Below are 21,943 nucleotides of genomic sequence, written 5' to 3'. Positions count from 1 at the left end.
TTTAATTAATAATAATAAATATATTTACATCACCCCTTGACATAAAAATAATGAGTTTATTATTAAAACGATGTTAATTTATTTTTATTTTAAAAATATCAATGAAAATATGTATATTAAAACTAATATTTTGATTTTTCATTTAAACTAAAATTATTAGTTTGTGTAGTATTGAAATTAATTTTTTTTAAAAGGTATTAATGTGAAGAAAAAAATGTTATAAAAGATAAACTCTATTAAAAATGATCAATTAAATAATCTTAAAAAAATCGATGAATTAATATAGTAGTTAAACATAATGTAAAGACAATCTAATTCAACAAAAAAAAAATCCTGTGTTTAATTTCTCTTATATGCAAAAATTCATCCAACCAGTGATAATATCACTAAAAAAGGAAAGAAAAAAAAACTATAATGACAAATACGGTATATTATTAAAACGATAGATACTTCAGTGTTATACAAAAATCTTCAAACACAAATAGCAAAGCACGCGCTGCTAGACATTGATAAAGCGCGTGAAGCGTAAATATCTTTCAATAAAAGTAAATATATATATAAATAATTTGACAAACATGAAGAATCGAAAAGGGTTTTGTGTTGCAGGTGTCACGCACGCGTGAACCTGGACGGAATCTAAGTCTCAACTTATCATTAACGAATAAAAAAAAACTTAATAAAAATAATAAATAATTCTTCACTAGAATATTATTGAATTTGATCACTTAAATAATGTTTAAATTTAAATAAAATACCTATTAAAATAAAGTTGCGCTAATCAAATCCAAGTTGTGAATCTATAGGAGATTAGGATTTAGGGAAGTATTATATACATAATTAGGGTAGTGGACAAAATATATAGTAATGGTGAATTAAAGTCTTAATGCATTTGTGGCCTTTAATGATGTCCCACTAATATTATAGAATACTTTACAAGCAAAAAGCTTATAAACATTTGTCAAATAATTAGTGCTCAAATACAAGAGTCCCACTAAGTCCTAATACAATTTTGGCTTTGACTGCAAAGTCCAAATCAAAAGCATTAATTTTCCTATTCACACAACGGGTTTCGATACCAATTTAGATATAAAGTCTCACTTTATTCTTAAAGAAGCTGAATTAGATTACGAGTTATACTCCTAATTAAATTATCATTAATAGTAATAATAAATACGAAAGATGCAGACTAAAAATGAAAATATGATCTTCCCCAAATTATGTTTTGTGAGATTAATGTTGTATTTTTAAAAATAAGTTAATTAAATAGTTTTTTTTAATATTTTTTATTATGTAAAAAAATATGTCATGAATTTCATGATAAAATCTATTAAAATATATTTTAAAATATTTATAAAAACCATAAAATGTTCGTTATAAATAAGTTCCCTAAAGTTTCGTTAAAATATTTCATTAAGGTGTTTGAAAAAGTATACAGATAGATGACTTTTCTTTTGTCACACAGGGTTCTAGTAATATTTTTTTCCCTGAAAATAGGTAACTTCACATTTCTGTTTCATAAGAAAACAATATTTACTATTTTTATATATTAAAATCACAACCTTTTGCAATTAAAAATTGTTTTACAATAAAATTAAAAGGATTTACATTGAAATATCATCTCAATTATGTACATGACGGACAAAATAAAATAAAATTCACACGAGACTTTTTTTTCCCCTTCCTTTAATATGTTTAACTTCTTATTACTGATAAACTTTGCAAGTGATAAGGCCCATAAGGAGTTAAACTTTGTTACTGAAATACCATTTTTACCTTATATGTATTGTGATAAAATGTGGAAATCCAACATTTTTTTATATGAAATTCAAATTTAAAATACAACTACTAACACTATAGATAAAAAATATAATATATGTTAAAGTGTCACTTAATTTTCTTTTATTTACTCAATAAACTCAAATGCATAATTATAAATAATATTGTTAGCGTGGAGATGATTTAATAAGAAGGGAAATGGAATAAAGTGAATTTGAAAAAAAAATTGTATTTGATGAAATGATATTTAGAAAAATTATGAAAAATTAAAAATGAGTTTCACACTATTTTTAATACTCCCACCACCGAAGGGATTCTTGTGTAATTTATAAAACATGTAAAATTATAATAATTTAAAAAATAATAATTCAAAGTACATTATAAAAAAAAGGTTAAATAGTATTTATAAATATCAATTTCACTTTATTTCACATATAATTGTACTCTATCAAACAATCATAGATTCTATTCTATTTCACTATATTTCTCAACTATTTTTTTATTAAATCAATTCTCATTTATCCTCTCTCATTTTCTTCTATCTTTCTCCTTTCTCCAAATAAAACATTAGTGTTGTTGTTTAGAGTAATAAGTGTTGGTGTTTTTTTTTAAATGTTTATAAGTGTCATATAATCAATATTTAATTATATAATAAATATTAAGTGTTATGTAATTAATATTTAATTCTTTCTGTTTGTTGACCATAATTAAATTAAAATTAAAACATATAATAACTATGTAGCATTAATTCTTAATTTGGTTAAATAATTTGGTTCTTATACTTACAATTACTATTAATTTGGTCTTATCATCATACATCATATGTAGTTCGTTAATTTCCTTAAACAATTTTAATTTAGTCATTATAAATGTAATTCGTTCCTAATTTTGTACATCGGCAAAGTCACATTTAGTTCTTTTGTTCAAGAAAAAGAGGGAACTTCTACGATGAAAAAACAATTAACTTATTATTATGTTGTCAATTGTGCTTATTTGTTTATAAAAAGTTTTTTATTTATACGCCAAGATGCAATCCCTCAGTATATATGAATTCTCACTAACATTTACACTAAACATTAAATTTCCCCTAGCATTAACACTCAACTAAAAAATACTTCACTATTCATCACAACGGTTTTGAAAGCTTAAAAATACTAAAATTTTACTTTAAAAAAATGAAAAAGACACCGAATCTTGTTTAAATAAAAATAAATGCAAAAATTACATTTAAAATGATAAAATGGGCTTTGTTAACATTTAAGCCCAAAAAGCTAATTAAACTCAATCCAATATTTGTCTTTGATTATATGAATTTGGGCCTTATCTTTTTGTCCTTTAAGTTGGACTCAAATTTCCATCCACTTTTGTCCTTTGATGCAACATCGTCTAGACTTTTCTTGATTTTCACAATTAGGCCTTGCATAGTTTGTTTATTTTAGTTTTAGACCTATGCAAGGAACATCGAATATCACAAAATGGGCCTTTGAGTTTGATAATCAGATCTCTTTAATTCTTATTATTTTTAAATATATTTTTTAATTTCTTATCTATTTTAATTTATTCTTATCATCTTATCTTATTTCTTATAATATAATTTATATACTATAAAAATAAAAATAAAAATAAAAAATTAGAGGTATAAATTGCGAAATAGTACTAGGTGAAGAAATCCCTTATATAAAGCAACTGAGTGGGTTGTGCATTGTCTTGTTGGTAAAGAAAGAGAGAAGAGAAGAGAAGAGAAGATCGAAGAAGAAGAAGAAGAAGAAGAAGAAGATGGAGGATGCATCGGCTTCGAAGTTCATCCCGCACCAAATCGGAGGTGTCCAAAACGACGCGCTTCGATTCGGTCTCCATGGAGTCAAGAGCGACATCGTTGGTTCTCACCCTCTCCAATCTTCCCTCCAATCTGTAATCTCTCTAAACCCTATCTCTCGCTTTTAATCTTCTCTGCGTTTTTTTTTACTACTCTTTGCTTCTGGAACCGCTTTATCCCATTCACCCGTCACCATTTCCCCTTTTAAATTAGGGTTCATTTTGAAAAGAAAACCCTCTAAATGAAAATAATTTAAATTCTTATCCACTCTAGCAGGTTTATAGCTTCGGTCTATTTAATTATACTCTGCATTTGTTTTTCTTGTGTTTCTCATGTGTAGACAAGGAGAATGGAAGAAGCGATGAAGAGGCAATGCAAAGTCAACTTGTATGGAACTGCTTTTCCTCTCAAGGAGGAACTTGACAGGCAAATATTGTCACGGTACGAGAATTTGGATTCCAATTATCTATTGTACTCTACTTTCTTTATGTGTTTCGGAAGCTAAATCTATTTTGGTGATAAAATGACATTAGACTTTGTCTGTGTTAGTTGTTAAATTTAATTCTCTATAGCTGGATTTGAAGGCTCAAATCCTATTCACCACTTATACGGGGCATGAGAAAATGACCCAGGAATATGATCTATAAAATTGTATGTTCCATGAATATTAAAAACAACTATGAAAATGTGAATGACATTTTGATTAGTGATTAATTAACATTGCCATGTTGATTAGTCCCTATGGTTAGGTGGGCAGAACTTGGAACTGATGGCAGATCCTTTTTTTTTTTTTAATATAAAAATGAAAAAGAAATTGTTTAAATATGTTTTTTTTAGGAAGGGTGAAAGGCATTTGAATTTGATGTAATGCCACTGTTTCTTGTAGATTCCAGCGGCCTCCTGGGCCAATTCCATCTTCGATGCTGGGTTTGGAGACTGTCACGGGAAGTCTTGATCACTTCGGTTTTGAGGATTGTCTGAATGGTAATATGATTTGCCTTTCTTTATTGTGCTTTTGGAAGTGTTTATTGAAACATTTGGTTTCTGCTTAAGTAGTGGTTCCTGCATGATATATTGAAATTGATCTTCATTAACATTGAATCTTAAAATTATTATTGTTAAGTTTTACAGTTTTTATGCTTCAATTTCTGAATTGAAATGAAATATTATAACTATGCTACATTAACATTGGGAAAGAAATCCATGAAATGGTATGACTGGATTCTGTCTATGTTTTCAATTGTTTTTCCAATCAAGTAAACTTTTAGACATCTTGGACCTTTTCTTTTCTCTAGGATATGAAATGAACTTGTGTTCCACACCTTGAAATGATATGTTCAACTGTTTATCCATCACTATAACTGAATAAGTTGTTTTGGGGTGGCATATACAATCTAGTACCTTTTTCCGTTTAGTGTTGATTGTAGCCTTGTAGATCAATGTGAAAAGCTTTTGTTATGATATTGATTAATGGGTACCTGTATTCCTTTTGTTTTGAGATGATTATAACTGTTTCTGAGACTTGCATGGTTTGGGGATCTGAAGAGGAATATATACTATAAAAATCTTCGAAGCTTATTCAGACATATTGAGAATCTGTGTTGTCATTGAAACTTTGTGGTATGTGTTAAGATTTATACTTTAATCAGACATTGAACCATCATTCATGGTTCAAGGGTGACAGGAGTAATCTATACTTAATTTTTCAAAGCTGATTCAGACTTGTTGAGAATCTGCTGCTTAATCTGAGCCATGTTTTAAGATTTGATGAGCGTAATACTTGAAACATAGGTACTGGAAGATAGATGTGTAGTTTCTATCCACTAGTTATAATATTATAAGCCACATCATTTTATGATTTTAATCAGCAAAATAGACATAGCCTACTCAAACTTGTGTTTCTTGTTAAAGCTTTCTTCTATTGAAGTGATGTTATGATAGTGAATTTGGTATCCATGATAATTGAGGAATGCAATCTTAGCTATTACTTATTTTTGTGGTTGATTGGCATTATGGCACATTTTTGTTCGTACTTTTTATCTATCTCAATGCCATTGATGTTGTTTGCAGACCCCCGTGAATCAGAGACATTCCGGCCATTGGATATGCATCATGGGATGGAAGTTCGCCTTGGTCTATCTAAGGGACCAGTGTACCCAAGTATTATATAATTAAATTTGATTGTTATTTTAGTACCAAAATACAGTACGAAGCTTATTGTTTTTCATTAAAAAGAAAGAGTCCAAGGAACTTGCATATTTAATTGTGAACTTGTGTTTTCGTATGCTTCGGATGCTAGAAATGTTATGGTCCATATAAACAGCAGAATTTATGCATGATGCATATTTGAGGTGAGCATCTGTTGTCACGCGTAGCAAATCTCCCATTATTTTTAACTCTACGATACTGTCTACGATTGTTATGTTCGCCCCTTTCAATAATCAGTAATCGATATGAAGGCAGTTAATTTAGTTTGCATGGTATGGTTGACGAATATGATATATATGTCACTCTGTATGCAAGTACGAAGTCTCAAGTTAGACAGTGATACATGCCTAATGTAGATTGCTATATCCTTGTAGTTTTCTTGCATCGGATCTCTGCTCATTTTGTGCAAATTTCCCGCATCATTAGGGGTTAGTTCTAAAAGACCAAGCTACAAATCCAAAAATAGAGAACAAAGTTAGCATTGTATCTCAAGTCTATACGTTAATACGTTTTAGTTCAACATAAGCAACTACTTCCACGGTTCCTGTCCATTACACCAATTCATACCTCGGTTTTAAAACCTCATATATGATAACCTCCAGGCTGAGCTTGCAATCTGCCAAGCATGCTTCTCTTCGCGCACTAATTAGTCATCTAACATTCCACAATAACTAACTCTCATCTAGACCCATACCTTCATTTTCTCAAGATTTTTAAAATGCCTTTCAAAAATTTGGATAATGTCTCGAGGCATTGTTTATATTTCTCTTTATGGCCAACTTATCTTCAATTGGTAGTTTCTTGCAAAATCTTCTCTAGAGAGAAGTCTATGGAGCTGCCATGTATTCAATGCAGGTCTTCTATATCAGCAAGTAGTCCAATTCGCTGATAGAATGTTTCAATGGTTAGATGTGGAAAGATGTTCGCATTTTATCTTTGGATAAAATTTGTGTACAATTTCTTGGGAGTGTTAAGTGTTACTTTTAAATCAAAATTGAACTTCAATTTCGGTAATCAGTATTCACTCTAAATTTCAATCTTTTTTAAGACGGTTAATCACAATAAAAGTTTATTTTAATTAAAAAATAACCCCAAAAATACCTTAAACAAATACACTTGAGTTTTATATTTCTCGCTGAAGGTTAGACGTACTAACATCTGTATCTTAACTCTCTTCAATCTCTCGAGCACTGCCAGTGCCATCTACCTATTTATGTTTGCAAACATGTGGTAATCACAAATAATTATTACATATTCTGAAAGGGTTATAAGGGGGGATATACTAGAGGTAGAGCGTTAGACAACCCAGAATCCATTTATTTTTATTGGTTACTAAAATATTTATTTTGATATTTGTTTAATGTTTTTAAAATTCTATAATATCACACCTAATGGTCATTATTGGCGGACAATTGGTGGTCCAAGACCACTCATATTCCCCGTATGATAGCAATAATGCATCGATATAGAAACATGGTATAAAAAAATTGGACCCCTTTCAAATTATTGAATAACATGTTATGGATATATTCAAAAGAGAGAGACCTTTTTAATCAAGGGAACATCATAATTAGTCATAAGAATTGTTAATTATATATGATAAAATAATTATTCAACATAACCATATCATGCTATTTAATAATGAGAGGATATGTCAAGTTAAATTTCTAATGTGAAACACAAAATTTCAAATTTGATAGATTATAAGTTTGAGTTCTTTTTTTATCTTACTAAGGCTAAGTGTACAAGAAGCATATTTCTGTAAATCTCATTTTAAAATAATTGAAGTTAAATATAAAAACCTTAGTAATAAGTACGAATGATTTTATGTGATTAATGAAAAAGTGTAATAAAAATTAAATAAAAAAATGCTTGGAAAATTATAAGAATAAGAAGGTTAATAAAAAGTGCAATAAGGTATATCATCTTTGTTAATAGTATAGATAAAATAAATATGTTTTTTACAAGTTTTTTGAATTTAGAGATTTTTTTTTTTTGTCTTAAGTTGAGTTATGAACTTGTCTCACCAGAATTCTTGTTATAAAAAAGTTATATTAGGATATATAAAATAAATATTTAATTAAAAAAGTGCGAATTTCTTAAAACTTATAAATATTTATATTTAAAACATTTAGTGTAATTGTAAAAATATTACATTTATGAAGGTTTTATAACAAATTTTTATTTATTTATTTTTTACTGATTGACATCAAATTTGTGGATTTTATAACTGTTTTTCTTTTGTTGAATTATAACTGTTCATTTTTAATAATCATTTAAAGTTCTTACACTCAAACAAAAAAATGCAATGATTTTTTTTTTATTTTCTATGAAATAGTTTTCAAACTTTCTATTATACCTCTTTTCTTTTCTTTTCTTTTATTTTCTTTTCTTTTTTCTCGATAATAAATGTATATTAACTTTAAATGTGTAAGTTAAATAAAAATTAGGTATGAAATTAGAGTATAATTGACCAAAAAATATAGAGTAAATAAAGTGAGTATGAATTAAGTGTTTTGTTTTCGTAATTTAGTTTAAAGAAATTGAGGTAGCTCAAAGTATATAATTAAAAAAAAAACATTAAAAAGGGACTCTGACCGAAAGTATGATGAGCACATTTGTTTTTTTTTTTTTTCTTTCAACATCTTGACTCATCTTGGAATTCAAGACGACCGCGTCATTATTTTTTTATATTTATCAATATATCATAAAAAAAAAAGAAGCTTTTATAGAAAAACGTTTTGGGGTTACTGAAATAATTAATTAGCAAGAACTCTCTCTCTCTCTCTGTGAATATATACTAGGAAGGTTCAAACGACACCGGTATAACTTTTACTAAGTGTTACACCGTTCAATAATTTTATATTAATTAATCCAACCGTTAGATTGAAAGTTCATATCTTTTAGATCATATATGTCAAATTTTGTTAAAATTGAACAATAACTTGAAGGTAATCAAAGTGTTCATATTTTAGTATATTTTGAAATATATATATTACGTCAATTTTGTTTTATGAGAATGAAGTATCAAATCATCTTAGATTAATATAAAATTTGACATATATGATCTAAGAGATATGAACTTTCAATCTAACGGTTGGATTTACAAAATTCACAATTAATATAAAGTTATTGAGCGGTGTAACACTTAGTAAAAGTTACACCGGTGTCGTTTGAACCCTCCTCGATATATATATATATATATATATATATATATATATAAGTAAAAATATTTCAAATTGCATATATTAAAAAAATTAATTAAGTTTATTTATTTTTATGATTTTATGTGAAAATTAAAGTTTAATTTTTAAATTACTTTTAAAAATGTTTATTAAAAATAATTATTATATGTAATTTAAAGGTATTATTTTTTGAATGATAACATTAAATAGAGTTAAATTGAAAAAAAAAATATTGTTTTTTGTTATACAGGAGTTTAGAAGAAGTACTTACTCCCTCCGTTTTTTTTTCATAGTCGTTTTGTCAGAGTTTGTTATTTTTTTTTTCATTGTCATATTACTAAAATTAATAAGTTATTAATTTTCTTCTTCCATTTTTACCCTTGATAATTAATACATGTTTCCTGAAAAATGTGTGTATTTATTTTTAATATCTACCTAATTTTTCTCTAACTACTCATATAAAGTTAATGTGCATTTATAAGAGCAATATGTTCCCAACAAAATACTATAAAAAAACAAAAAAAGTGACAACTATTTAATGGAGTAGTTCAACAGTCTAAAAAATGTAAAAAAAAAAGAAAGGTAAAATAGGAAAGTAAGTAATAAATATTTTTAAAAACTAAAATATCAATGATTTCCTTAATTCTCGTACAAAACCTTAAACGACTATGAAAAAAAAACGGAAGGAGTAAGAAATTTCCATTTTGGTTAAATGAGTATAATTATGCATCAACCACTCTTTGATTATGATTTAATTTGGGGGAATTTGGTGGTCTTGGCATTTATTCGAAGCAGAATCACGTTTCCAGGCCACTGCTTACCAACTTTTCACTTTGACACTGAAAGAGACAGTCACACTCTAAAACACGCATACGTTCGTAGAGAGAGAAACCAAAAATGGAGAGAAAGACGCTTCTCGTCTGTTGCCTTGTTGCATTCTTGGGCCTGTTGGCGGCTGCAACTAGCTTCGCTGCTGAAGCCACAAGGATTAAGGTTTCTGTTTTTTTTTTTTTTTTTTTTTTTTGCTTTCCTCGAATACCCACCAACGAAAGGATCAATCTTTTGCTCTGTTTATCGTTTAATGTTTATAGGGTCTAGTACTTGTGGTTCGCATGGTTGAGGGTACTCTTTATTCTATGAAAAGTGTTCAATTTTTCTCATGGTTAAGCGTTTATGATATACGTTTGAGAAATTACATCGATCCCCTACTTTTTTCTTTCATGATTCCACTGTTCGTCTTCAAGATTTTGCTTTACCATCCTTTATGTTCATCAACCTTTCCCTTTTACTTGTTGTCTATCGTGATAGTCCGAAATCCTTTGATTTCTTTCTACCAATTTGGAGCAGATAGGTTCTGCAAAATGGACATGAAGTCAGATTCAGGCTAGGAAAATGAATAACAATTTCATTCACGTAATATAATTTATATATTCAGAAGTGTTTGTTTATTATATAAGTTTTAGACTTTTAGTTATATAAAGCAAATATTTTTTGTGTGCTTTCACATGCAACAATACTAGTTCCCCTAAAGCTGTTGTGATAAGTATCACTCTATAACTTGTGCAGGGTTCTCAAGTTCATTTTGTTACACCGAATCAGTGCACGTATCCTCGAAGTCCAGCTCTATCTCTTGGTTTAACTGCAGCACTGGCTCTTATGCTATCTCAAATAGTCATAAATGTTGCAACTGGGTGTGTTTGTTGCAGAAAAAGTTCTCAAATTCCAGATTCCAATTGGAAGGTGGCACTGGTCTGCTTTGTTTTGTCCTGGTAATTTTTGGCTTTGTGCTTTTGTTTGTCGTATTTCTGTTTGACTATGCTAGTGTAGCCTATCAGAATCAGATAGTTATCCTAATGGGGTGGACTTGAAAACTGGTATCAGCTTGTAGATTACTGGTGCTGCCATTCTTCTAAAGAGGAATTGGCTTTAAACAAAGCAGACCTGAATTTATAGGCAGCAAAAAAGGATCTGGATTATTCATTTTGGAGGGTAGTATATTTGAAGTAAATTGTGGAGTACATGCCATTGGCATTTCTTATGCATTATTGCTTGTATTCCTTTGTGATTTGACATTTATTTTATTTTATTTGCAATGTACTATGGAAGGCACATGGGAGTGGGATAACACGTTTTGATATCAAAGATTGGACTGGATGAGAAGCAACTTGAACTTTGAGATCTCTTCTTTCAAGAAGAGGTGTAATGAATATATGTTACTTAATTGTGAATAAAAACCAACTACCAAGTTAGTAGAGTGAGTGTTGATATTAGTAAGGTCTAACTATCACATAATTCTAGTAAAACATAAGTAAATTGGTTTAATTGCACTTTTTTTGTCAGCGAATTTTGCCACTAAACTTTTTAATTTACACATTGTCACCTAATTTTGAAAATTTTACATATTTTCTCATCTCATTAATTAATTGTTTGACGTCATTAATTGATTGTTAATGTGACACATTTATCGATGTGACATGTTTAACATAAATCAATGATGTGTCATATGAATAATGACATAAAATAATGTGTCACATTAACAATTATTCTATCATGTCAATAGTTAATTAACAATGTCAAATGGTCATCTAAAGGAGTAATAAAATGTGTGAAATTATGAAAGTTGTAACAAAATGTACAAATTCAAAAATTAGGTAACAAAATTCATAAAATTGTAAAATGAGTAGTAAAAGGTGTAATCAGGCCAAGTAAATTAGTGAATTTTGAGGTACAAGATAATAAAAATTATTCTTTGAATGTATATTGGTTATGGGAACATTATATTGTTCATGTTATTATTTTATGGTTAAAATACTTTTAGTCTTTATAGTTTCATTTATTTTACCTTTTAGTCCTATAGTTTAAAATAGTTATTTTTAGTTCTCATATTTATTTTTTTCGATCCTTTTTAATTCTTATAGTTTTAGATAGATCATTTTAGTCTTTGTACTTGCATTTTTTTAAAATCTTTTTTAGTCCCTATTGTAATTTTTTTAACAGTGTCTATTTTGTATTGATATGGTAGAGATTTTTAATTTCGTGAGTAAAAAAAAGATGTCTAAATAATGAATGTTACAAGTGAGGATATTAAAGTGAAACGAAATAAATTTGAGTCTTTGAAACTTAACTTGTGTCTGATGCATCATAGAGTACTTCTATGTTTATTTCAGAACAGTGAGATAATGATCTCGTGTACACTTGAGGTAAAAACCACACGCTTTTGTAATATAAATATTTAAGGATGTGCTTTCATGTTTACTAGGATTGGAAACCTTGAATACCGGTTCTTGGATTGAAAATTATACTCCTTGTTTATGTGTTTGGAATCTCTGTTCAAACAGGTTCACATTTGTAATCGCTTTTCTGCTGTTGTTAACCGGCGCTGCGCTGAATGATCAACGTGGTGAAGAGAGTGTGTACTTCGGCTACTACTACTGCTATGTTGTGAAACCTGGAGTTTTTGCAGGGGGTGCAATTTTATCCATTGCAAGTGTTGCATTTGGAATTGTTTATTACATTTCCTTAACCAAAGGAAAGAATGGTGGCCAATACCCATATCCTAATCAAGGGGTCATAGCCATGGCACAACCACAAATTCCACCATCATCGGAGTCTGGTCAAGAACCTGTCTTTGTGCATGAAGACACATACATGAGGCGACAATTCACATGATTGGTTTTGAATTTTACTCTTAGGAAGCAGTGTTTGTTTGTGCATATGCGTCACTTTTTATGAGGTAGTTATGGCTTTTGCCTTGTTTATAATTGGGTTGTTCCAGACAATAGAATATTAAGATGTTAGACTCTGGTAGAAGATGCATGTGGAGTTAGATTTGGATATTATCTAAAAGTATTTCAAAGGTATGCAAATACTAAATGATAGACTAAGAAATTTTGATTAGAAAAGCATATCAATGTTCTGAGTTCACATGGTACAAGTCAACATAAAGATAAACAATGGGTCATGTTTTATGGTGCAGCGGTAAAATAAAGACACCATTTATGTATACTAATATATAAATAGAATATTTCTTTTTATAACTTTTTTTTATACTTTTAATTTGATCATTAAATCTCTTCAATTGTTTAGAAAAAATTATAAAATTAAGAGTTTTTAATGTGTTTTTTCACACAATTATTTTCGATAACTATCCACTTCACCATTTCTTCTCTTGTTTCATTTTTTAAAAATTTCAACAAATTATTAACTTCTTCACACTGATTCATAATTACTAACTATTCACTTAATTATTTCTTTTTTAAATTTTTATTTTTTTAAAAATAGTTAAGAGGTACAAAGTGTCTCGTTATAGATAATTGTAATATTTAACCACTATAACCATTCAAATTTACATTAGGGAAATTTAGTAAAATTTGTCAAACGTAAAATTTGACCAACTCGATTGACATCCTCAAAGACATTATTTTAACACCATCTCATTGTATTTTGTGCTGGTAGAATCATTCTTAAAGGGCGGTTGGAGATAGGTACAGTGCAAAGATTAAAATGCTATTCTTTGTTTATTTAATAGTCATTTAAGGTTGATATACACAAATAAAAAAATTGTAATAATTTTTTTTATTTATTTTTCATACAATGATTTTGATGTTTCTTATTACACTCTTCCATTTTTCTCTATACTTAATACATATTAGTTGTTAATATTTAAATTAATTAAAAATTAAGTGAAATATAAATATATAATTAAAAATAATAATTGATATAGTCTTGAACTTTCAAAATGACATAAATAGAAACAAAATTTTATTAAAAGACAGACAAGTTAAAAAAGAGAAAGGAGGGAATAAATAATATTAATGGCTTACAAAATCAATATAACACATTTAATATACTACCTCTAATTTTGTGTATAAAAAACAAGTTAGAGTATTATTTTAGTTCCAATTATAAGATACATCAGTCACTTAAATATAATAGTTAATATTTTTATACTCAATTTATTATAAGTTTATTAATGAGTCATCTACTCATTTCTCATGAAAGTGGATATATTATAAAATCAATTTGTTTAGAATCAAAAAAATATATACATTTCTAAAAAAGTGCATTTATAAAAATAATTCTTTAAGAAACAAATAATATTTTTTAAAATAAAAAAAATTATAATAAAGAAATAATTTAGACAAACACATCAAAAAGTAAAATATTTCTTATTTTTATTAAAAAACACTTTTTAAAAATAAAAAATTAAACAAAGGAATTCATTAGACTATTAATAACATAAGTCATACTTATTAGTTGAAAAAAAAAAATACTTTTTGATTTATAAAAAGTATCATCAAATATAATTACCACTACCAACAAGTCATTGGTACGTGTGGTACTCCTTAAGTTAGATCTCTCGAATTCAAGTATAGTGTATGAAAAAAAAAATGATTTTAAAAAAAGATCTCACTAAAGATAGACTACCTAAGTTTTTCAACAGAAATTAATCATCAACAAGATTAATAGATATTCATAGCAATAATAGAGTTAAAAAAATAAGTACCACTATTTAATTCTATAAGTATTTTGTAAATAAAACTTCAAATTATAACATTATTAATTAAAATTAACTATTTTTTGTTCACATTGATGAATTATGTATGTATTTCTTATAAAACTAAATTAGTACAAAACAAGTAGCTCAAGATAAGTGAATGTGGATGTCGAGTCAGTTTTCAAATGTGAAAAAGCTAGTTCTTTGTGACGGAATTTATGTACCAAGTAAGAATCTTCTATATATAAACTAAAATAACTATCTTAAACTAGTGTTTTTGTTTTTGGGGTCATTATTCAACTATAATGATTTTGGCTATTTTTCTCTAATAAAAATGTTTTTAAATTTTTTATTAACATTTTATATCTTTTGATCTATTATTTTTACTTTTATTTGTAAATTAGATTTTAATAATTTAAAAAATATCAATAATAAAAAAATAATTTTACACCACTATAAATTATTCATTATAAATCTAAAATATAATTCATATATTTAAAAATACTTAATTTTTATACATATTAATTAGATAATAAAAAAAATCTTCTACACGTTAAAATACTAGTTACAACTATTCATTAATGCTTTTATAAGTTTATTCTTATAGAGGCGGAGTTAACTGAAATTTCAGCATCACGAAAAGTTCTTCATTGGATAGCTCCTAAACTCAGATTACTTGCTTGAAAACATTATTTGCGAGAAAATGGTAACAGCTCTGTCAATCAATTTGTCACGTCATCACATCACAATGGTGAATAAGACATCAATTAATACTTTCATAATGATTGTTCATTTCTTGGTGAACAACGGCATTAACCACTTCACCAGCATTCAAACCAGTTCAAAATAAAACTAAGAGCATGATTGGTTTCATTTTTAGATATTTCAAAACGGGTGTTTACACATTCCATTCCAATGTTCCAATGACAGAGTAACTACCTATGAATTTAAAAAAAAAACGTGAGCTACTTGAATCCAAGGTTTTTCCAAACACACACTAAGAAAAGAGTGCAAGAACTAAAAAAGCATCTTAATCTACTTTTACCCAATAAAGCAATAACATAGAGCATAAAAAAATAAAAAAAATAAAAAAAGCAATAACATAGGATAAAAAGGAATCAACAGTTAAAATTTTAATTATTACATGAATAAATGGATCCACTACCAGCTATCAAGAGTATGGGAACGGAGTCAACATTGGTATTAGCTTAGAACACCTTCAATTTTAAAAATTACTTGGTAGAGAATGCCTTCAGGGACTACGCTGGCAGTAGATAACCAGATCAAATCAATTTTACTCTTCGGCAACAAGGAAGGGTAGTCCCCTAACATTCCAAATTAAAAAAAAAAAAAAAAAAATCAATGGCAATTACAATTTTCTGACTGTTTGGCAAGTCAGAACAAGAGAAATGGACTAACAATAAATTGCAAGGAAGAAGGTGCATATATTCCTAGGTCATAACTCATAAGGTGATCCTTTTCTAAAAACTTTATTTACATAAAATACAGTCCAAACAGCTTACCAGCCTCCGTGTCTTGACTCTTGAGAAGTAGTCGTTATCTAGTGATATAGCAAGAGCTACGGTTACAGCTCTCTCCGCAAGTGTCAGTGAGCGATTGACTTCCAGGTCTTCAATCTGCAGAAAGAACATCATATCAAAAAAGAAGAGGAGAAGAGTGAAGTTTCTAGAGAAAAGGGGGGGCGAGGGGAACTTTACTGCAGAAGCAAGGCCAATCTTGGAGCTGGGATCAGAACACCCAAATCGAATCACATACTGACCAGCATCAGTCAAAATCTGCACATTTCAGTAAATGAATAATTCAGTTCAGGTTTGAATTCCAAAACAACGCCCAAAATATCTAAAGAACTAAAAATGATATTCCTCGGTTCAATTCTGATAAATGACTCCATAATAACAGTTAGACAACTTGACGTTCGATAGGAGGCATAAGTTTCAATCTTAGCACTTGAGTCAGGAAGACAAAACAAGAGGCAAGGACAACTGTACACAGTCAATAAAGGGCCGGTCAACTGGTTAAAAATTGGAGGGAGAACCCTTAATTATAATATAGATAAATAAATATAATTTTGATCATTCTATTGTTTCAACTTTCAATTGAAACTTTAAACATGTGCTTGATATCATTATTTGTCAGTTGCCTAGTGCAAATAGACATAGATAACTTAGCAATGTGGTTGACTACGATAAATATCCTAACCTTGCAATAGATATTTGAAAAAGAAAAATTTACTTAGAATGTTTAAAAATAACAGGCTAAGAAATGATAAAAGAGAAAAATAGCAATAAATTATTAGCACGTTTAACAAAGGTAACAAAAAGAAAAAGGTAAATGCCAAACACCAACCTCAAAGCCAAAACCCCTCCAATCACGATCTATTTGAGCAAGCACCTCACCATTAATATCTTTCAATGTGAATGTCCAATTCCATAAGCCAGGATTCTCTACCACAGCAAATTGCTTATTCCTGCAAATCTTATTCTTAGACTTGCATTTTGTACAAAAGACAAATGCTATGCATTTTCAAATTTGAGCTTCTGACCAAAAGTGAATTCAATGAAAACCAATAAAATAGGCCAGCAGAATACATGAACACATGTTCAAATAAATGTTTATATACAGCATTATTATTGATGAACCCATTGCACACATCAATAAAGATGCAGAATGAATCAAACTTGTATCAGGGAGAAACTTAGACCATGTAACCAAAGAGAAAAAAATAATAATAATTACTTGATGATGCATGAACTCAAATCTAAAGACGTGTTCTGTCTTTATTAAATAGATGCAACAAAGGGTAAAATGAAAGCAAAAAAGAAAAGGCTTAGATGAGGATGAAGAGCAAAAAAACCAACTAGATCTAGAATAAAATGCTATAAGGTTGCCCACTTGCCCCTGCTTAATTAGAAGACGTATGGAAAAAGCACCCATATGACCAGTGAAAACTCTAAGTATGCAGCCCCCATGGCTAAAAGTTTCTACACCATTGGACAGGTTATGTGTCAGAGAAATTAACTATAGTAATAGGAGGAGTGCTAGGGACACACATTCTACCATTAGTTAAAATTTATTTAAAACTACAAAATCAGGAGACTCATTCAATGAGAAGTTGAACGAATAAAAATTTGTGATATCTAATAAATTTCGATCAATAATAAATAATGTGTTAAAAAAAAGTGTATTGTTAGCATTTCTCTAGTTATTGAGATGGTAAGATGGATACATAATGGCAGGATTCAACCATAGATTATTACTATTGCATCTTTTCTGGAATAGAATCATCTTTTAAACTTCCTTGTGGATTATATGTGATTATATATGGAATATGGATTCCTTCTGTGGGGGGTAGGGGGTGTTCATCCAATGGGATTGGAGAGCTCTCTCCACCCAAACTTTATTTTCTTCCATTTTTTATTCTAGTATTTCCACTGTTTCAAATCAATTCCTATCATGCACTCTGTTATAATGAAATTATTTTTCCCCTTCCGAAAATAAAAAGGACAACAAATGACCAACTATTTGCAAAAATATTGGCAAATAGACAACATGATTATTGTCTTCACTTAAGTGAATAAATTACAAACAGATAACAGATAATTAGTTATGTAAGTGTACATTTTGGCACCAAAAAATTAAGTTCTCTTGGAAGAAACTGGAATATAAATTCATCCTGAATACCCACAGAAAAGTCAAAAAGCATATCAAATACAATGGAAAGCTGCTACAGAAAAAAAAAAATCAAAACTACATAAATTAAATAATAATACAGCTCATATGTATTACTTCCTCTATCAACAGTTAAATAACTTATCATTTTTCTTGGCCAGAAATTCCTTATTGAATCCAATGAGCATATAAGTAACACACAATGATAATAAAAGTCAAACTTTGGTGGTAAAGGAGTTTATTGATCGAAACTCGAAAGAAGTTGATACAATAAACAACTAATTCACACAGATATTGTATACATTAACTCTCCCACCGTTGGATGCTTCTGTTATTTGCCTATGATTTCATTATTTAGGAAAATATGTTATATTATAAGACTCCAGCTTATAAAAGAATTGAATAATGCACACACATTTTGGCTAAAAACACATTTTTTTTTTCAAATGAAATATTCAGATGTGAAAAGATAACAGAAGAGAGCAAAGGATGTTATGATTTTTACAATTAGTTATAACAAATAAACTCAAAACATAGTATATTGATATTACCCCAGGTACAAATCGTAGATTCTCCTCCAGAGATGCCATCGCCTGTGAACTACTCCAACTTCCTGAAGAGAGAACTTGACACAATTAACAAACAAAGTGATGATAAACAGCTTAATAATGTAAAACAATCTACAAAATTTATCCAAAATGGCATACCTTACCATCAATTTCTGCAAAAATTGAGCTTGTTATCCACCAAAAGGGTCTGCGAACCTAACAATTATAGATATTGGATTTATTTCACTAAGCTGAATAGAAATCACATTTTAACATGCATAAAAAAAAAAACCAACAGAAAATATATTTTCCTTACCCTAAAGAGCTCATTCCCCAAGGCATCAGTTATGTATGCAACAAAAGGCCGCCTTAGACGGAGTAACTGCCACAAGAAAGGTTGAACAAAATTCATAGCACAAACAAAATTTAAATATATTTTTTTTAAATCATAATACATATATCAAAAGCACAGACAATGCTGAAAAATCAAATCAAGAAACATAGCATAAGTCACATATGCATCCCTTGTAGAATTAATCAATGAATTACACATTTCAGGCCTTGACTAATGCACAACGTGCCCAAATCTGAACTACTACTCAATTTTAGATGTATTCCCCTATTTAGACAGACAAATAACTTAATAATAGACACCATGTCAATGACACCCATGTAAAAGTTAGCAAATAAGATGGCCCTTTCATAATCCAAAACCTAGATTAGACAAGTTAAAAGGATATTTCATTCTAAATAATTGTAAGATATGATTCAAACTATTCATGTTACAATATGGAATAAGTGCTAACAACAATCAGTAGTAATAAGATATTTGGTGTACTGATATTTACATATGGTGTGTCTTTCCTCATAAATAGTCCATGGTTGTTAAATCTGATTTAGGAATGAAGATTTTTTAATGAGATCTAGACTGGGAGGTGAATTTGGCAAGTCATTCAGATAGATTTACGGAATGCCCATTTCCCTTGGGAATGTTTTGGGATATCTATTGTATTTTGGGAATCCATATGACACACTACTAAGGTTTTGAAGGAAATGACTGACTCTGGAGATGTGGCAAAAAAAAAAAAATTATATCCTCGTTGATGTCATTTTTTTCCCTTCATGATGATGATTAAACTAGACTTGTCGCCCTGTATTGTGGATGATACATGAAACACTGAAGAATAAAACAATCAAGGGAAGTCAAAATCAAATGGTTAAATTGAATACCTGTCTGGTAATGACGTTGCTCTGTTCACGAATAAAACCTACAGGCTGCATCATGGCAGCAAGTAACAAAAAAGTTCAACCATCATTATGATGAGCTATGTAACGAAAATACATGCGGATGGGATAACTGAGAAATAAAAAGGAGATAATATTTGTCACTGACCGACTGAGGGTAGCACGCATCTACAATGGCATAACGATTTTCCTTTAATCCAACCAAACAAAATCACAAAATCAGACATAAAAGGGGCAAAAAGGCAACAAAAAAATTCTTAGAAGATGCAAGAGTAATAATGTGCCACAGCCTCAACATACAAAGTCTCCATTATACATAACATAAGAAGGATAAAGTGAAATGGACAGTGACTGTTTAAGAAGCTAAAGCTGGTTAAATATAGGTAAAGAAACCACACTTAAAGATGATCACCTGTTCAAATCCTAATACAAGATTTGCCCACTCGATATCTCTGGTAATTAGCAAGTTGGACCTGGCAAGCAGCGGTGCTACCTTGGCCTGATTAAGAAAGGGAAAGTAGACAACAATTCAGTAAACAAAAAGACTTATATAAATTTCAAAACAATTGAAAAGTTTGAAAATTTTATGATACAGTGATTGGAAGAAGTACCTCTTGGGGAGAGTGTGGATCGAAAAAGTCAGTGACAGATTGACTGATAGGGGGTTGCTTCAAAACGGCACGTCGTTTACCGCTCCTGGCGACACCAGACGAAGCGGAAAACCACCTCGGGTCACCGTGTTTACCTAATTTCCTCCCTCTGAGGTTTCTCATTTTTTTATCATCAACCCAAAGCTTTGCGAGGAAATCCCTCGTCAACTGATAATGAGGATCGACGCTAACCGCACTTCCGAATCCACGAGTTACGATCACGGGATTACATTCATTGTTTCCGGAAAAATCAACAGCAATCTTTGACAGCCACCTCCAACCCTCCTTCGACCAATTCTTCATCTTCCGTCACCAAGTATTGATACTGAAACTACAATTAACCAATGAAGAGAGGGAAAAGTATAATAACCGCACATCGAGTTGTTGATTATCGTTAGTTACCTGTTACGCATAAAACAAACAGGTTGTGTCGTGCGTTTTGAATCGCCTCTGATTCTCTTCTCTGCTCTTCAAAACACGATCACCTGATTCATCCCGACCATCATCCAATCATATATTTAGGGCACCATTAAATAAATTTATTTAAGCTAAAAACCTATTTTGGTCTCTTATAATAATTGTTTGTTTCAATTTAGTCTTATTTTTATTTTTGTCTCAATATGATACCTAATAAATTAATTGGTCTCAATTTGGTCCCTAATAAATTAATTGGTTTTAATTTGGGACTTCCGTCTAAATTATTTAAACGGAGTTAACTGTGCGGCCACGTGGATGCCACGTAGATGCATAGGTGGATGCCACGTGGATGCCAAGTTTTTTGAAAACACCTGGAACCAGAACGGCCCGTTCTGAAACCATAACGGGCCGTTCTGATTACACTTTTGGTGTATTAATTTTGCATCCGGAACGGCCCGTTCTAGGTGTAAAATTTACACACTAAAAGTGCAATCAGAACGGGCCGTTCTGGTTCCGGACAACTAAGCATAAACGATCAATAATTATAGTTCATGGTTGTGAATCATTGAAGGAAAAAGACTAAGGTACAAAGCATTTTAAACACTGAATTTGGTAATATTTTCAATAGAAATTGATAACTTCAATTGCTAAACAGTTAGACTATACCGTGTATTATTAAGGACAATGCAATGTATCACTAAAGACAATAGTAACAGATTTTATTTCATTTGAAACTGAAGTGAACCACTTACTACCAAATTAACACTATACAGTAAAGGATGAAATGATATAGTATTTTTTCTTGAAGTTATTAACGATGTACTCCAACAACAACAACCTGTTTTTAAAGAGGTAGAACCTGAAGTAAATGAAGAGGATACACAAGACTAACATTTCTCCATAACCATATG

The 21,943-nt window shown here is 29.6% G+C and overlaps 3 protein-coding genes across 4 annotated transcripts; 2 read left to right on the top strand and 1 right to left on the bottom strand.

The window, feature by feature from the left end:
• The first annotated feature begins 3,454 nt into the window (after nt 1-3,454).
• LOC109798729 (Proteasome maturation factor UMP1) lies at nt 3,455-5,947 on the top strand. Its single transcript, XM_020359105.3, has 4 exons — nt 3,455-3,687; nt 3,933-4,033; nt 4,479-4,576; nt 5,663-5,947. The coding sequence occupies exons 1-4, from the start codon at nt 3,553-3,555 to the stop codon at nt 5,761-5,763; spliced, it is 435 nt and encodes a 144-aa protein (XP_020214694.1). The 5' UTR covers nt 3,455-3,552; the 3' UTR covers nt 5,764-5,947.
• A 3,814-nt stretch (nt 5,948-9,761) lies between these two features.
• Nucleotides 9,762-12,887, top strand: LOC109798275 (transmembrane protein, putative (DUF1218)). Of its 2 annotated transcripts, none has more exons than XM_020358482.3 (3): nt 9,762-9,978; nt 10,552-10,754; nt 12,324-12,887. In XM_020358482.3, the coding sequence occupies exons 1-3, from the start codon at nt 9,883-9,885 to the stop codon at nt 12,652-12,654; spliced, it is 630 nt and encodes a 209-aa protein (XP_020214071.1). In that variant the 5' UTR covers nt 9,762-9,882; the 3' UTR covers nt 12,655-12,887. The 2 variants fall into 2 exon arrangements, with proteins under 2 accessions (XP_020214071.1, XP_082918052.1); XM_083061926.1 differs by lacking the exon at nt 9,762-9,978 and adding an exon at nt 10,036-10,398.
• A 2,613-nt stretch (nt 12,888-15,500) lies between these two features.
• LOC109798258 (scramblase-like protein) lies at nt 15,501-21,156 on the bottom strand. Its single transcript, XM_083061925.1, is given in 13 exon segments — nt 15,501-15,807; nt 16,006-16,028; nt 16,030-16,119; nt 16,201-16,278; nt 16,850-16,970; nt 18,724-18,785; nt 18,880-18,936; nt 19,037-19,102; nt 19,951-19,995; nt 20,114-20,155; nt 20,378-20,464; nt 20,577-20,940; nt 21,018-21,156. Coding segments are annotated over 12 exon segments (1,044 nt in total). The 5' UTR covers nt 20,919-20,940; nt 21,018-21,156; the 3' UTR covers nt 15,501-15,776.
• Between the last annotated feature and the right edge of the window lie 787 nt (nt 21,157-21,943).

The sequence above is a fragment of the Cajanus cajan genome, chromosome 8, assembly GCF_000230855.2.
Source record: "Cajanus cajan strain Asha chromosome 8, NIPB_CcT2T_4, whole genome shotgun sequence".
Lineage (NCBI taxonomy): Eukaryota > Viridiplantae > Streptophyta > Magnoliopsida > Fabales > Fabaceae > Cajanus > Cajanus cajan.
This window is presented reverse-complemented; position numbering and strand designations above follow the sequence as displayed.